Here is a 16,522-nt window from a genome sequence, read left to right as displayed (position 1 = left end):
TTTTCTTAAAAAAAAATTCTGAAAATTAGTACTTTTAAAAGGAGTTGCTAGAAAAAGTGCAGCTCAGATCTATTAATTTTGAGTTTTTTGATGTACGTACAGCCACTTGCTATTTGCATTCAGTGTGTATAGCAGTCTGGCTGTAAGTTTGTGACACTGACATTAAACTGACGTACGAGTGGAAGTAGAATTTGGCAGGTAATTGCTGTAAAGTTGTAGTAATAACGGTTGCAGTCCGTCAGCATGTTGATGTGCAGCTATTACCACAAAACTGATCAAATCTCCCACATCAATTTATAAGAACTTGTAGCTAGCTCCTAATCACATCTACAAATGTCCTAGAGTTTCACACATAATGAATAGCTTTGTTGGCAAACAGGGTAGCCATTTTGCTTACAGACATTTCCTGTAAACAGCACTGATTTGTTTTGGCCGGAGCACTGGGAAACTTCCTGCTCCTCTCTGAATAAGGCCATGAGATGTTTAACATCTGCCTGAATTACAAGAAGGGGCAGATGGGGCCAAATGATCATATAACTGGTTGATCTGTACATTGGGTATCTGCATTGTTGTACTGCACTGTTGAGCAGTTCTCACCAGCACTTTAACCAACTCAATAAATGGTTGGTCAGAATGTTAGCACCTAGAAAAGAGAAGACTGAGAGGTGACCTGGTAGAGGTCTTTAAGATTATGAAAGGGTTTGATAGGGTAGATGTAGAGAAAATGTTTCCACTTGCGGGGGAGACCAGAACTAGGGGTCATAAATATAAGATAGTCACTAATAAATCCAATAGGAAATTTAGGAGAAACTTCTTTGCCCAGAGAATGGTTAGAATGTGGAACTTTCTACCACAAGGAATCGTTGAGGTGACTAGCGTAGATGCATTTAAGGGGAAGCTAGATAAACACGAGGGAGAAAGGAGTAGAAGGCTATGTTGTTAGGGTTAGATGAAGGAGGCTCGTGTGGAGCATAAACACTGGCATGGACCTGTTGGGTCAGCCTGTTTGTGCTGTACATTCTAGGTAACCTTTGATCATCTTTGCAATCAGCCCAGAACAGTATTGAATGGGGTGCTGCTCAGCTGTTCAAAGTGCTCACAGAGCCCTTAGATTATATGCTCAAGTCTCAGAAATAGGTTTGTCGCCATAAGTTGCTGACTCTAGGGCAAGAGTGCTATCAATTGAACCAAACAGACTCTGTAATGAATGGCTGACAATGAATCCAAGGCCATAATCTGAGTTTGCAAAATAGCAAATAGAAACAGAAAATGGTGTAAATGCATAGTCTGTTTGTTACCATCTGAAAGGCTAATGTATCACATCAGTTCTTATAAAGATTTCATTGAAAATATTGACCTGTCTTTTTCTCATAGAATTGTTACAGCACAGAAGGAGGCCATTCGGCCCATCAAGCCTGTGCCGGCTCTTTCTAAGAGCAATCCAGTTAGTCCCATTCCCCCGCTCTTTCCTCGTAGCCCTGCAAATTTTTCCCTTCAAGTACTTATCCAATTCCTTTTTGAAAGCCACGATTGAATCTGCTTCCACCATCCTTTCAGGCGGAGCATTCCAGATCATAACTACTCGCTGCGTAAAAACGTTTGTCTTTATGTTGCCTTTGGTTCTTTTGCCAATCACCTTAAATCTGTGTCCTCTGGTTCTCAATCCTTCTGCCAATGGGAACAGTTTCTCTTTATTTACTTTATCTAAACTCTTGATGATTTTGAACATTCTATCAAATCTCCTCTCAACCTTCTGTACTCTAAGGAGAACAACTCCAGCTTCTCCAGTCTGTCCACATAACAAGTCCCTCATCCATGGAACCATTCTACTAAATCTTTTCAGCACCCCCCTCTCTAAGGCCTTCACGTCCTTCCTAAAGTGTGGTGACCAGAATTGGACACAATACTCCAGCTGAGGCCTAACCAGTGTTTTATAAAGATTCATCATAACTTCCTTGCTTTTGTACTCTCTGCTTCTATTTATAAAGCCCAGGATCCCATATGCTTTTTTAACTGCTTTCTCAACCTGCCCTGCCACCTTCAAAAATTTGTGCACATTGTTTAAGTGCCTTGCGGTGTTTTTCTACATTAAAGGTTTTATATAAATGCAAGTTGTTGAAGTTGCTGAAGACCATATTGTATAGCTAAAGTACTTCTGTATTGGGTTACAGGATCTGGTTGCAAGAGAACAACCTCATTCGTGGCTCTTGTCTTACTATGCTCTGTGCCAGAAGCCAGTCTCTGTAGGTTTTCTGGGCTCCACTATAATCCAGAGGGCAAGCCCTAGCTCCCTGTTACTTACATTAAACTAGGGACCTGCAACCCATGATAGATTCTTGGGCTTGGATTTTTGTGTGCGATGCCTACCTGATCAGTTTTCCCAACTTGGGTTGTTTACACTGTGGAATGCAGGTGACGGAGAGAGATCTACTGTTGTCTACACTCCTCCCCAGGGTAAGAGTGCCATGAGAAATGCTAGTAGAAGTCTTGGAGGAGCTCACCTTACCTGTTGACTGGGGTGTGGCACTGAGTGGGCTTAATGAGAAATGTTATATTTGCAAAGCTCCCGTGATGCTGCTCAGTGTCAGATGATTGTGAAGCTGCAACACCATCGACTTGCCACAACCTGCAACAACAGCGTTAGCACGATCTGTTTACATAGGGAATTCTCATTATAACTGAATAGGCATTTTCAATGTTAAATGTTGACATTAAAAAGTGTGACACGACATTGAAATTTGTGGACATGAAATGCACTCGTCCACAAGATATTAAATATCTGATGTACTTCTTTAAATTCAAAGGGCTCTTTTAGACTGGGCTGAAAATGGTTGTTAGGTATGAGTTGGATTTGTTGTGTTGGATTTAGCGGTGTTTTTCTTTCACAGTATGGAGGGCTCCATCGTCCGCTTGCCTGAGATAGTGGCTTTGAAGAAAAAGTACAAGGCCTATCTGTACCTGGACGAGGCTCACAGTATCGGGGCTCTGGGACCCACAGGCCGAGGTGTGGTGGAGTATTTTGACCTCAATCCCAAGGATGTGGATGTGATGATGGGAACCTTCACCAAGAGCTTTGGTGCAGCTGGTGGATACATTGGTGGCAAAAAGGTACGGCAATGAGTCAATACAATTGGTCTGAGACTTTCCATTTCAAACCTTTTCATGGCGTGCACTTCTGCAAGCGTTGCTTGCACTAGAGTACCATAGGTGATCCGGTATTTGCAGATTGAGTGCCTGCCTCCTAGCTGGCTGGTTGCAAATTTATGTCAAGGAGCTTGCTTCTCTCTCACTCTACATTTATTGGTCAATTTAAGTTTTACTATTTTTCATGATTCAAACTGAGCTTTTTACAGTGACCCCCCAACCTTTGCCCCCATTAGGGGTAAACCTGTCTGTAGGACTGGAACTTGTTCCACTCGATCCCAGCTAACTTCAATCCAGTGCCCCAATTGGTGGTGTGCTCCTGGTGGAATAAGCAGCTTGCAGCTTACAAGTGCTCTGTGCTGATGGACTGTGTGGTTTTGGGTGGTTAAACTAAAACAGTATCCCTGCACACACTTGGGTCCCTAAGCTCTGCCAAACTAATGCCACACTCTCTGGATTGGGTAAGTGGAATGTCTCCCAGTGGGGCGAGAAGCGGGAAAAGAGTGTTTACTCCACATCAGGCAGACCATCTGTATGGATTTTGCAATACCTTGGTTTGGAGACTCTTAAATGTGGTCAGCTAACCACAAAAATAATGGGCGCTTGGGGACATTTGAAGCAGTGGCTGAGATTTTCTAACTCTGCAAATAAAAAAACAAGGATCGAAAAGACACCACCTTTTTAAAACTACATACCATAAAGATTCATAAACACGAGACTCCTTTAATAGAGTTGTGGTTACCAGCAGATGGAGTTTTTGGATACAAGGCTGTTGGTGCTCAACATCTCCACCTCCTGGCAATTACTGGTAACACTACTGCCACTCAATTGTCTCAAATTTTAACTATTTTCAGGAATCTGAAACTAAGCACCTAACCTCAAAATCTTAATTCATGCGTGGATTACATCTTTGGTTATCTGGCTAAATTTACCGTATTACTTTGTCACAAATCAGTGAGATCACTTGCATATGTCGTCTTCAGAGGTAGTGTGTGAAGCGCTTGAGCTGTTTGGACGGTGATAAGTAGAAGCTCGAGATACCCAGTAATTGCAGTCCAGTCCATAACAAAAAAAAACAGATTTGATTTTTGAATACAGCATGAGGGTTGCTAACCATGCCTTGCACTCGCCTGTATCTTAACTAAGGTCATTGGAGCAAATCTGTTACAGATGATGGCATTGAGGCACAAAGCTTGCAATACAAAATTGCAGTAAATTATAGCATGTAATATTTGCAATACATTTAAACATGTGAAAGTCATATATATAAGGGATTGCCAGCAGAATTCCAATGGATGCCATCTGATATATGACATACTGAGATAATTTACTTGATTTTTTGAGAATGAAAGAGGTGTTGTGGTATCAGGACTGCTCTGAATGTAATCCAAGCTTCTGTTTCTATAATGTGTTGCATAGTGAAGCCTAGAGCTTGAACCACGTCCCAACGCACACTCCACAACCCCCGCCCCGATCTACTGTGCCTTGCCCCACTCGCCCAATCGTCTAAAACATTCTGAAGCGCTGTTACTTGGAAGATGATGTATAAATTTAAGTTGTCAAACCCGCCAGGAGAGCAGGGATCCACAGTACAAATTATCAAATGCAAAACAAAATGTCTGTGGAGTTAAAATCTAATTCAGTTATTAAGTTTGTATCTTGCATTATCTCAACTATTGAGTAGAATGCAAATGTAACTGCTGCCTCTTGGCATTAGATAGTCACAAGCTCCGTTTTGCTGAAATGCAGCTGTCCTTTTTAAGACTGAATGGGTTATATGTGCTTTTTCTAACTTGATCTTAGATATAGGTAGCAGTATCTCTTGCTTTGATATTGTATATGAAAATCCATCTGCATATTCCACAAAATAGTTTTGTGTGATCAAGGCTTTCAGTTCAATATGTTACTTTGGAGAATTATTTTTTTCTAGCCTTGAACAGCACAAAACTGTTCCAAACATACTTTTGGACTGATACCAAGGAAAATAGATTTGTAAAATCAGTTTAAAAGTTAAACAGCACAGATGCTGGAACTCAAACAAAAACAAAGTGCTGGAGAGACATGGCATCAGAAGAGAGAACAGAGTGTACAGTAATAAATGTTGGCCTTGCCAGCGACGCCCACATCCAATGAATGAATAATAAAAAAAAAAGGAAAGTTAATATTTTGGGTGCAGACCCTTCAAAATATATTAATGCAATTCAAAGAAAGGGAGGGGGAGGATGTAAATAAATAAACAGACAAACCCAGAGAGGAATCGTGATTGGAATGATTTGGAGTAATTTTAATCCCCCCCAGGCCCGAGTGAGGGGGTAAAAGTTCCCGCCGACTTAGTTTTAATGGAGGCGGTTGACCAACCAGCTCCCAGGAGGCGGGTCAGTCACTCAAATATTTTAAGGAGGCTGCGTGATTCTGATTTAACTTAAGCTTTAGTTTTAACAGCTGCAGGCCGGGTTTCCTAGGTCGTGGGAAACCCAGCAGCTGAAGGGAGGCATGAAGGGCTGGATCCATTAGGTAAGTGCCTTTACAGCACTGCTTGTGAGCCTGGAGGAGCAGGAATGCTTCCCACCCAGTCCACCAAGCTCCCCTCCACGCGATGGGACCCCGAGATCAGCCGGCCAACCCACACCCCTCCCCGATATTCGACTTGCCTCTGCTCCGCTCCCCGGCTGCCTTCCCGCCCACCAGTCTATCAATCTGGCTGACTGCGGCCGGGAAACTGGTTGAAAAGATTTAAAGCAGGACCTGTGCTAACTCATACTTACGGGTTTATCCCCCCACCCCGATCCCTTCCCGCCTCGCAGTTATTATCAGGGCCATTATCTCAGTCACATAATGGACAAAAGCATTAAGATATTGAAGAAAAAAGGGATTTTTAAATAACCAGAGAAGTGGGAATCCTGAGAAAATGGGATGGAATGAAAACATAGAATGTTCAGCACATAAACAGGCCATTCAGCCCAACAGGTCCATGCCAGTGTTAATTCCACACAGGCTCGTGTGGAGCTTAAACAGATTTGAAAATGAGGACGTAGTTAAAGTTTTTGTCGTTACTGAAGTCACTGTTAAGACCAGAGAGTTACAGTATGCCTAGGGAAAAGATGAAATATTCTTCAAGCTCGTATTGAGCTTTGCTAAAACAGTGTACGACTACAGTGCCAGAGGGGTCAGAGTGGGAATGGGAGTGGGAATTAAAGTGACTAGCTTAGTGACGATCATGATCGCACTTGGAGACAGAGCCAGCACCTAAATCTACCTTTTTGCTCCCTGGTGTAGAGGAGACTGCACAGTGAGCAGTGAGTACAGTATACTAGGTTAGAGAAAGTGTTCATAAATTGCTGTCTCACAGGAAAGGAATGTTTTGGCCCAGGGCAACTGTGGGAGGAGGTGAATGAGCAGGTATTATATCTCTTGCATTTGCACAGGGAAGTACAGGGGTGGTGGTAGATTAGACCAGGGTGTTGCAAATGAAGTTGTGGCTAGGGTTTTGGCGGAGGAGAGGTTGGGGTGGAGGTGGGAGAAAGCAGTTGATGTGGGAGTGGAAGCGAAATTCTGGATGAAGATGTGCACCGTGGTTCCACACCTCCTGAATAACCATAGGCACTTATGGAGTTAAGGCCAGGTGGGCATATGTGATGGTGGGAGTCAAAACGAATGGTTTCAGTTTGGCCAACAATAAGCTGGAGGAAAATTTGGCTCATCCAGTTTTGATGTTGGTCAGGTAGTGCGCGTGTGTAGCAACAGTCTTTGGACAAGTAGAGTTGGTATTATCAGCATATAGGTGAAAACTGACGCCATGCTTCTGAATGACTGCTCGGGGGTGAGGGAGTAGAACATGAATGGTCAAGAGCAAAGAACCAAGCATGAACCACTGGGTCACTGGAGGTGTCTGTGCAGGCAGAGAAGCCATTGGAGGCGATGCCTGCATTGCAACATGAGTGGAACCAGAAGAGAGCATTACCACAGAAATGGACTGTGGAGGGAAGTTGTTGGAGGAAGATGCAATAGTCAACGGTGTCCAAGGTAAAGAGGTCTAGGAGTGTGCGGCGAGATAGAGCTGTGGTCGCACAGTGCAGTCAGGAGCTGACGCAGATAATCCTCAATTCTTCCAGATACATCATGAAACTGCGCTATGTAAATGATCTGTTGGAAGGAACAAACTACCATACAAGCGATGGGAGGGTTTCCATTTCTAACTCTCGTGAATTCAGTTTCCCACCCTGAAGACCCAGGCCAATTTCATGTTTGTTGAGCCATCCACTGTCTTGACTAATCTATACTTGGCCAGGTACACCTGGGAGTACTGATGTAAACTGTATGTAACATGGGAATAATTGAGCGCACTCACTTTGAATGTTGGTAAATGGTGTGGGTTTATTGTCGGTGCTTTTCTGAAGCAAGGAGTTAAGGTTATCGTGGGTAGTTGAGAGGCGTTGGGTGGAAATTGACCCATACCATTCTCTAAATTACACCTAGCCTGAGAGAACTTTGTGGTTACCGGATGCTTCGTCCCCTAGTGTTGCCATCCCGTCTCTTGCTGAACAGTAATCCTGTGCTTTGGTAACCTTAACTGGCAAAAAAAGATTTAAAACTGCCATGTCTGGGCTGCAGACACGTCTTATTTGGTTATTGATCTTACAACGATTAGTTCAAATGATTCCCAAGTTAAGCAACTCAGCTCATGACGGAAACAGCTTGAATGTATATCTATGTTCATTTTGATCTTTAATTCTTTTTTTAATAAGGTCTCCGACTGTCAGCAATACTTAGGATTTAACTTAAGGTTAGTTCAGGCATGCTGTTAATGGCACAGAGTAAAGTGGGCTTCAGTGTAGTTTCTTAAAATTCTGTAAGAACTAATTGCACATTAGTACTGTTAAAAAAAAAAAAAAAAAATAAACCTTTTTGGAGAAATCAATAGCTGAGTTTACAAGATACTAGCCGTTCATTTATTTTGACCTTTTATGACCTAGTGCAAAATAGTTCAATAAATATGTGTCTACATTGCAGGAGCTGGTAGACTACCTTCGCTCGCATTCTCACAGCACAGTCTATGCTACCTCAATGTCTGCACCTGTTGCAGAGCAAATCATCGCCTCCATGAAATGCATCATGGGAGAAGATGGCACGACTCTTGGTAAGCCCCTTTCTGCATCAGTGGAAGACACAGGTCAGATATGTCTGTATACTGTCTTGGTTAGAATATGTGTTGGTATCACTCATGTTCAGGCTATACTAGAGAATCTAATATTGAGTTGCATAGGTTGTTTGCTGATGGTGGAGCCAGTATTTGTCTACCTCTAGCTATAGTAATCGTACAGGTGGAAAGGTGGAACCCACTCTGTGTACATAGCAGTATGTTGATGTGTTGAGTTCCGGTCATTTGGGTGGTGATACGTGGTTAATGTGGTCAAGTTATGCTGGCTTTATGATAAAAATGAAAAAGGAATGGCTTGAACTTTGGGCGGTCAGTAGTCGGGGTTCTTTTTATGCCTTCCATTTATAATATCTTCCTTCTCCGTTGAACTGTAGTTCCTAGGCATTCCCTTGTGCTGGTGATGACAACACCAAGTCACCACCATTGTTTTGTGACAAATATGTTTCATACACAGTCCAGCCACTGAAGGTATTGTAGAATCTGGTGTATTAGTTGTATTGGTGACAACCTAGGTTTGAGATCACCAGTGAGTGTGAATTGTGGAATGTATTTTTTAGTAAACATTTTGTTTTGCATTGTCTGCTGGTGTGTTTTGAAGTCAGTTCACGAATATTCAATATAGTTCACTATTCAGATGTTTCTTGTGCACAGTTCAGACATTTCAGTACAGCATGCAGGTTTTATAATTGGATGCTCTAAGTATATATGCAATGAAACCTGCTTATAGTTGTACTCCTTCTCTGGCAAATTCTAATGCCCCAATTTTCACTCTTACCTGAACGCTCACTTCTGTTGGAATGTGAACATAGCTGCTGGCATTCCGTTTAGTTCACGAGACAGCACTTCAGATAACCAGGAATCATTGCTGTCCAATTGTGGAGCAGTGTGTGCGCAGGTAGTTTGTGTTTACTCCTTAATTACATGCTTTGAAAAGGATGCACTTCAGTCCAGTTCGGGCAGAGGGAGGTGGTTGATGCCAAATTCGTGGATATTTTTATTCTGTATGATTAGGCTCATGTCCTGACATTCTCACATTTTTTTAACCACGTAATGCTTGGATTCAGGACAGTCTCTGACTAATATCAAATGCAACAATTTAGGTTGAGGTTACTGTTCCCTGTTGCTGACCCAATTTCTGCATTAGAAGAAGAGAAACCTGGAAGTCTGAAGTAGAATCAGTAAATGCTGTAAATGAACAGTAGGCCAGTTAGCAAATTAATGTTTTGTATGGTAACCTCACTTTTCAAATGCTGAGTAGCCCTACTATGCATTTCAAGATTGTTTTATATTGCATTAGTGATGATATGTTGCTGATGTTTCATTTCTTGGGAGTTGAGAACTGTCCTATTGTGACATCAGAGTGGTGTCTATAAGTTTACTCTGTAAATTGATGGCTTCAATATGACAATATCCTAATGTTTGGTTAAAGCTATAGCAGTCAAATTGAAGTGGAGGAGTGGGAACAGTATGTTTATTCTAATGGCTTCTGCTGTTGCTGGAATATCTTGTGGAATCTGCTTTCAGCATGCAGTCATCACTGAGCCAGCTATAACTCTCAATGCACCTTTCTCTGCCCCTTGTGTTGAGTCTGGGTACTTTTATCCAGGTTATTAATTGGGTCTGAGTTGCCTTGCCAACTCTCCCTTGCTTCACTAGCTTCAATTACTCTTCCCCTCTCTGTGAAGTGCTCTGAGGGGTTCTACATGAGAGAAAAGTTATATCAAAAAAGGTTTAGCAAAATTCAGTAGGAGTGAATCAACCAAGAGTTGCTGCTCTGAATTTTGTTCTTTCGCCGTCCTGCTCTTCCACAACCCTGCATCCTTGCGTTTAAAATCAAGACTGCACTGTTTCCAGGAGTCTTAACTCATTCTTTTCTAAGACCTCGTGTGGAACTCCTTACGTCCTCAGTCTTTCCTTCCCCCTGCAATCTACAGGTTTTTAGAATGCAAGTACGTCATTACCTGATCGGCACTTCCTGATTTACCTAATCTCCCCGTTTACTTTTTTTCAACATTGGTGTCTGCACTATGGGCCTTGCCTTTCATCCAAACATTGCTGCTTGTTTAGGTCGAATTCCAGGAGACCAGCTCCCTCATTTATACCAGTTCCAGCTTCCTGATCCCAGAGGAAGAATGTAGATGCTTGTGGATCTATAAATTCTGTGGGTGACTGGAGTAGAATGTGGTGGTGTCGATGCCATGAGACGGCTCACTGACTCCAATCTCCCAAAGTCTGACCTGAACAAGGGCCAGTGCGAAAAGCGAACAAGAAAAAGCTCATTCAGAAAATTATCAATAGGTCAGTTTTCTATAGATGACATTGTGTTTATTTTCTTCTCGCTCCCTCCTCACCAACTCTGTTCATTTGCTACCCATCACCCTGTAAAGGACCGAGACGTCTTTGTACATTTAAAAAGTCCTATAGAAATGTTAGTTTTATTTGGGAAAGACATTTTATCTTTGATTTGTGCACATGTTACGAATAGGAAATGATTTTGTATTTAAGAAGCTTGGTGTACATTTGTTTTGATCTTGTTCTAAGCGTACAACTGAATTGTCTGCTTTTAAAAAAGGTTTAACCTAATTAGTTAACTTGCTCAGCCACAGTTAAACAGAAAGGAAGTACAGCAAAGTTAGGACTTTAAGTTGACCATTTATTGCATGCTGGAAAATCTAGTGCAAAGGGGGAAAAATGATTTTGTCGACGCTGTTTGCTTGAGATCTGCATCTTTATAGATTTAGAAACAAATTGCACAAGCAAGCCACTGCAGCAGAAACACCATGTTGCCACTGGGTGGTGCTGCATGTGTTTGAGATCCAGCGTACGGGTAATTTCCTTGAGTGAAGGCAGCTAATCTGTGAAATTTTCCTCATTACTTTTCAGCCTGTCCTACGTCTCCTTGCTTCCCCCCCCCCCCCCCACTAATTGTTTGCAGTTTTAAATGTTTAATATGGCTGTACCACAGTTCAGAATCTGGGTTTGAAGTACCACAGCAGGAATCTCTCTACAGTTATGGAGGGAGAGTATTGAGGTTTGTAAAGCTTGACTCTTGATTTTAGTATTTCTCCGAAGATGTTGGGCATTAATAATAAACAATGCCAATTAGATTTTTTTTATTTTAAAAAATAAATCATCCAGGGAGGGTGGCGAGGAGAGATTTGTTGGGGGGGTGGTGGCATGCGGAGTGAATTGTGCTGATCAAGATATTGGGGACAAAATCATTTTAAGCATTTAGTGGCTATCAGGGACTGCCAGGCGAGGTACAGCACAGTTCAGATTGACAGTTTCCCCCTGCTCAACCCCAACCATAGAGCATTCCGACAGCACGTATGTGGCATTCCATTTCCCACAGCAGTCCTTCATCCTTCTGATTTGTGAGTCAGCTTATTGCTGGTTTGTGCTGAATTGTAGCCAGGCCCAGGCGTACTAACAACCCATTTGACACTGCCTAGATTACTTCACACAGGGCCCGTTCAGAGAGAGGGGACTTGTTCCATCATTCTGGGTGGTTTTGAACCCAGCTTCAGGACGGGTGTGTGCGAGCGTTTGTCTTGGTTAATGCAAACTGAAATGTTGCTGCTCCTGCTTATGGCTGACTTGCTTACCTCAAGCAATTCTAAATGTGCCACCAACCTAAGTGTTCTTCAGCTAGTTTATTCCTCCCCCGCCCATGTCTGAGCTTGTACAGTTGTATCGCTATCTGAATGTCGAAAGAGCTGTGCACTTAAATTTTCTCTAGCTTTAAGCTTCGGATGAGCAACTCGGAACTTTTTCTTGTGTGTCCATCTTCATTTACCATCTTTTCCTATTCTGCCTTCTCTTTTTTATTTCCCCTCGACCTGCAACACATCATGCCATCCCTGACTGAGGGGAGAGGGGTCGGCAGCCTGCAGCCAGTGCTGCTACTTGTTATTAGGAAGGATGGTGGTTCACTTTCTGACCAGCTGCATGCAGGTTTCCTTAGAGAGAAGTCACTAAATGCAGTTCTTAAAAGTACCAATCAAGGAAGTACCTTGTCACAAACAGAAAATGCTGGAAATACTCAGCAGGTTAGGAGAGAGAAACGGAGTTCACGTTTCAGGTCGATCACCTTTCATCAGAACCGGTCTTGCCAAGTACCTTGCCATGATGCACTCAGTGTGGATGCTCATAGACACCGCTGCATCTAATTTGTTGCAACATTCTTGCTGGCATGGGGGAAATATCTCTTTCTAATCAACATTGTCTTGACATAGGTAGTCAAGTTTGTTTTACAAGTCATTCAAGCACAATTAAGATAATCTGCGGTTTCCAGTGAATACACACCAGCACCTTGTCATTCTAGCCAGTTTCCATTTAATGACCTGATAACTGATGTAGATTGAAAGAATTAAAATGCAGGTCTGGTGGTTCTGCTTTTGAAAAAGGAACAGGTATAGTATATTAGCACACCAATGTATAGTGCAGTGATAGGACACAAGTTCACCACTTCTCTGCAGTGAGCTCATGTATTTAAAAAAAAAAGCTGTATAAAGGGAGGGGCAAAATGGTACTCGAGGGAGGAAGAATTTGGTGCATTTCCCTTGCTGGAAAATGCTAACTCCAGAGGCACAAGCTCCCACCCAAAAAGGTGGGTTCACTTGTGCACCAAAGGCAGCAGTACCATGGCTGTAATGTAAGTGCTGCTTGTGAACAGGCTAAGCATTTGGATTGCTGTTCAGCCCCTTGATGTAGATTCCCAGTTGCCTTCCTGTAACAATCTTCCTCATCCATTAGGGAAGGGTCAGGCGGCAAGAAAATTTGCAAAAGGCAAGTTCCAGATGTGCATGCACAAACCTCACTTGCAGTGTCAGCAGGATGCTACAGCACTGGGAGTCTACAGTATTACAAAACCACTGCTTCTTGAAGAAATTCTGGAGCATAAACACAGGAGGACACTGTCTTGCACACCACCTCTGGATTATCGATTCGTATTGGCAGAAGGCATGCATCTACACTTTTTTAGTTCGCTGTGGGGATTGGAAAGTGTGACCAAGCAGCATAAAGGAAAACAGGTTTTTTTTTTGCTTCAATCTGCTCCCTCCTATGAAGAAAGATCTGTCCTCTGTTCGGCATGTCTAGGAAATTACAGCTGTAGTGTCTACCCCCCTTTCCCCCCCCCCCCCCCCCCCCCCCCCAACTTTCCAAACTGTTAAGCAAGACCCAATTTACATTCTTGCAGAATTAAATGTATTCGAGTTCCTCATGTTCCAGTTAGAAGTATTCAGTGTCCAGAGAATGTGTGGAAGTGAGGCATGTTGAAGGCTGCGAAGAACATGGCGTAGTTTCTCCGTTCCGGGGAAGTACTGGACGACGAAGGGTACTCTGGTTGCGTCCCGTGTTCAGACGAGGAGGAACGCGATGGACACCGACAGATGCTGAAAGACACCCTCGTAAGAACGGGATATGACGCTCGCCTCGTCGATCGACAGTTCTGACGGGCCACAGCAAAAAATCGCATAGACCTCCTCAGAAGACAAACACGGGACGCAACCAACAGAGCACCCTTCGTCGTCCAGTACTTCCCCGGAGCGGAGAAACTACGCCATGTTCTTCGCAGCCTTCAACATGTCATCGATGACGACGAACACCTCGCTAGGGCCATCCCCACGCCTCCACTACTCGCCTTCAAACAGCCACCTAACCTCAAACAGACCATCGTTCGCAGCAAATCATCCAGCTTTCAGGAGAACAGTGTCCATGACACCACACAACTCTGCCGCGGCAACCTCTGCAAGACATACCAGATCATCGACACAGATACCATCACGCGAGAGGACACCACCCACCAGGTACATGGTTCATACTCCTGTGACTCGGCCAACGTTGTCTACCTCATACGTTGCTGGAAAGGATGCCCCCGGAGCATGGTACATTGGCGAGACCACGCAGACACTGTGACAACGGATGAACGGACACCGCGCAACAATCGCCAGACAGGAGGGTTCCCTCCCAGTCGGGGAACACTTCAGCAGTCAACGACATTCAGCCACCGATCTTCGGGTAAGCGTTCTCCAAGGCGGCCGTCGAGACACACGACAACACAAAATCGTCGAGCAGAAATTGATAGCCAAGTTCCGCACCCATGGGGACGGCCTCAACCAGGATCTTGGGTTCATGTCACGCTACATGTAACCCCACCTGACTTGGTCATCCAGACTCGAGTCGTAGTTGGCTTGTTCTCCATACACAGATGCGGCCGGACCTGGTGCGATTTCCAGCAAAAAAAAATTATCTGTTTTTAATTTTTTTTAAAAACAGCATCTGCTACATGTGACCCCACCTCAGTATTCTTGGATGTAAGGTTTCCCTGACTAACCTGTTTGAACACTCCTTTGATTGTTGTGATTATCTGTCTGCCGAGGTGTGATGAAGGGCAGTTAGAAAGATTACCTGTAATCACCAGGCATTGTTCTCCGACTATATATGCTGTGCCTTTATGCAAATCCTCCTCATTTCACCTGACGAAGGAGCAAAGCTCCGAAAGCTTGTGATTTCAAATAAAGCTGTTGGACTATACCTGGTGTTGTGCAACTCCTTACATTTGTCCACCCCAGTCCATCACCGGCATCTCCACATCATAGTAAAATATTGGCTGCTTTGCCTCCTTTGTTCCACTACAAATATCACCTATTTAGGCCCTTGCCTGAATAAATGGAACCCACTTTTTTTTGGTGGGTTTTGTTTTGCATTATCCAAATACAGAGCTGTACAGAAGCTGGTGGGTTCCACAATTCACATCAGTAAAAATCGCATGGCTTGCTGCTGCCCTAACCAGCCGTTGGGCACTTTCAGCTGAGCCTCCTTCACATCACTTTAAAACTCAGCATGGAAATGGAAAATGTGCACAGTGGTGATGCACCAGGAATGAGTGAACTGTGTACGGCTTTTCAAAGTGTCTTTCAGCTCCTTTTTAAAACTGGGTGCAAAGGCGTGACTTAGATCCTGGTGAAGCAGGTGACAGGTTGGTGGAAGGCAGCATCTTTTGCCACTGTGGTTGTATTTCTTCCGACTCTGTTGGCCAAACAGCCCTGCAGTACAAACAAGTAATTTCATGAGTTATTGCAACTGATTGCATTTTTGAACGTAAACAAGTTCTCCCAGTCCCAAGTCTGCGTGATGCCTCTGAAACTTGAGGATTTAAAAAATGCATGGTACTTCAGTTGGGATTTTGATTTATACAATAAGCTGAACCATAAATGGAAAACTGTAGTGAAAGAATCTGCTGCAGGAGAGAGGTCTTTACACATTTTCTAGTCAAAATCATTGATTTTATTCTTCATGCATTGGAAGCGCAAAGAGGATCTTTGCGTTTCCCATGAATTCTTGTTTGAGGCTGGAGAAACAGCTTGGAGTCCACATTATAAACCAGCAGGTCTTATGTATTTTCTAAATCTGGTTATGTTGCCAGGCTTTTGTGAGGGGGGGGGTGGGGGCTTAAACCTGCAAATCACACATGGTTTCCTCATCAAGAACAGATAACCTGTGTCCTACACTTCACCCGTAGTTCACCGGCAATGTCTGAAGGTCAAGGACCTAAGTTGTACTGTCCTGAAGTAGTGGTGTAGTTTGAGAAGACAGTTGGCTAGATTGTGGGTTCTACTACTTTGTCGGTGTTGGGCATTTTGACTTGGCCCCAGGTGAGACCGTCGGATTGCCAAATTATTATGGAATGGTTCCTATATGGTGAAGAATTAATAAAACACTTAAATGGCCAAGAAACCTGTGGTGCAAAGTAAACATTCCATACATTGTTTCTTCTAACCCTGCAGGGATGCACCCTACATTTCAGAACTTGAGTCTCACTCAGTTTATTATGAGTCTCTGTACTTAAATAAGGAATTGTCATAGTCCTCCCATCAGGGTTCATAATAGAGATAACTTGATCTTAGTTGCTATAATGGAGTCTCAGCTATAATGGGAGGAGGAGAAGTGGATGGCAAAATTTATATTTGGGAGATTTAATGACATCCAGTATATTGTACTTGCCTTCCAGTGTTGAAAGATTTTTTAAAAAATATTTTGCTTGGGTGTGTCTTGACTTTAGTTTGACTTTTGTGAATTTAACCTTGAGACATTGCTGTATTTTTTTTCCTCCAAAAACTTGCATTGGTGCACGTAGACTTAAACAAAAAACCACTTGCACCTGGGCTGCTTCTGGACAAAGATAAACTAAGATAAGCAAAGCACAATCCAGAGCTC

General features: G+C 43.2%; 1 protein-coding gene across 2 annotated transcripts in view; it reads left to right on the top strand.

Moving 5' to 3' along the window:
- The window catches only part of LOC137326698 (serine palmitoyltransferase 2-like), a 135,704-nt gene that overhangs the window by 77,105 nt on the left and 42,077 nt on the right, over positions 1-16,522 (top strand). Inside the window, exons 8-9 of one of the 2 annotated variants that reach the window (XM_067992026.1) lie at positions 2,889-3,108; positions 8,155-8,281. In XM_067992026.1, coding sequence (XP_067848127.1) covers positions 2,889-3,108; positions 8,155-8,281 — 347 coding nt within the window. Of the gene's footprint in view, positions 1-2,888; positions 3,109-8,154; positions 8,315-16,522 lie in introns of both variants that reach the window. The other variant, XM_067992025.1, reaches the window with a different exon arrangement.

Source organism: Heptranchias perlo, chromosome 10 (genome assembly GCF_035084215.1).
Source record: "Heptranchias perlo isolate sHepPer1 chromosome 10, sHepPer1.hap1, whole genome shotgun sequence".
NCBI classification, from domain to species: Eukaryota; Metazoa; Chordata; class Chondrichthyes; order Hexanchiformes; family Hexanchidae; genus Heptranchias; species Heptranchias perlo.
The sequence above is the reverse complement of the archived record's forward strand: the minus strand, read 5'-3'. Positions and strand labels throughout refer to the sequence as shown.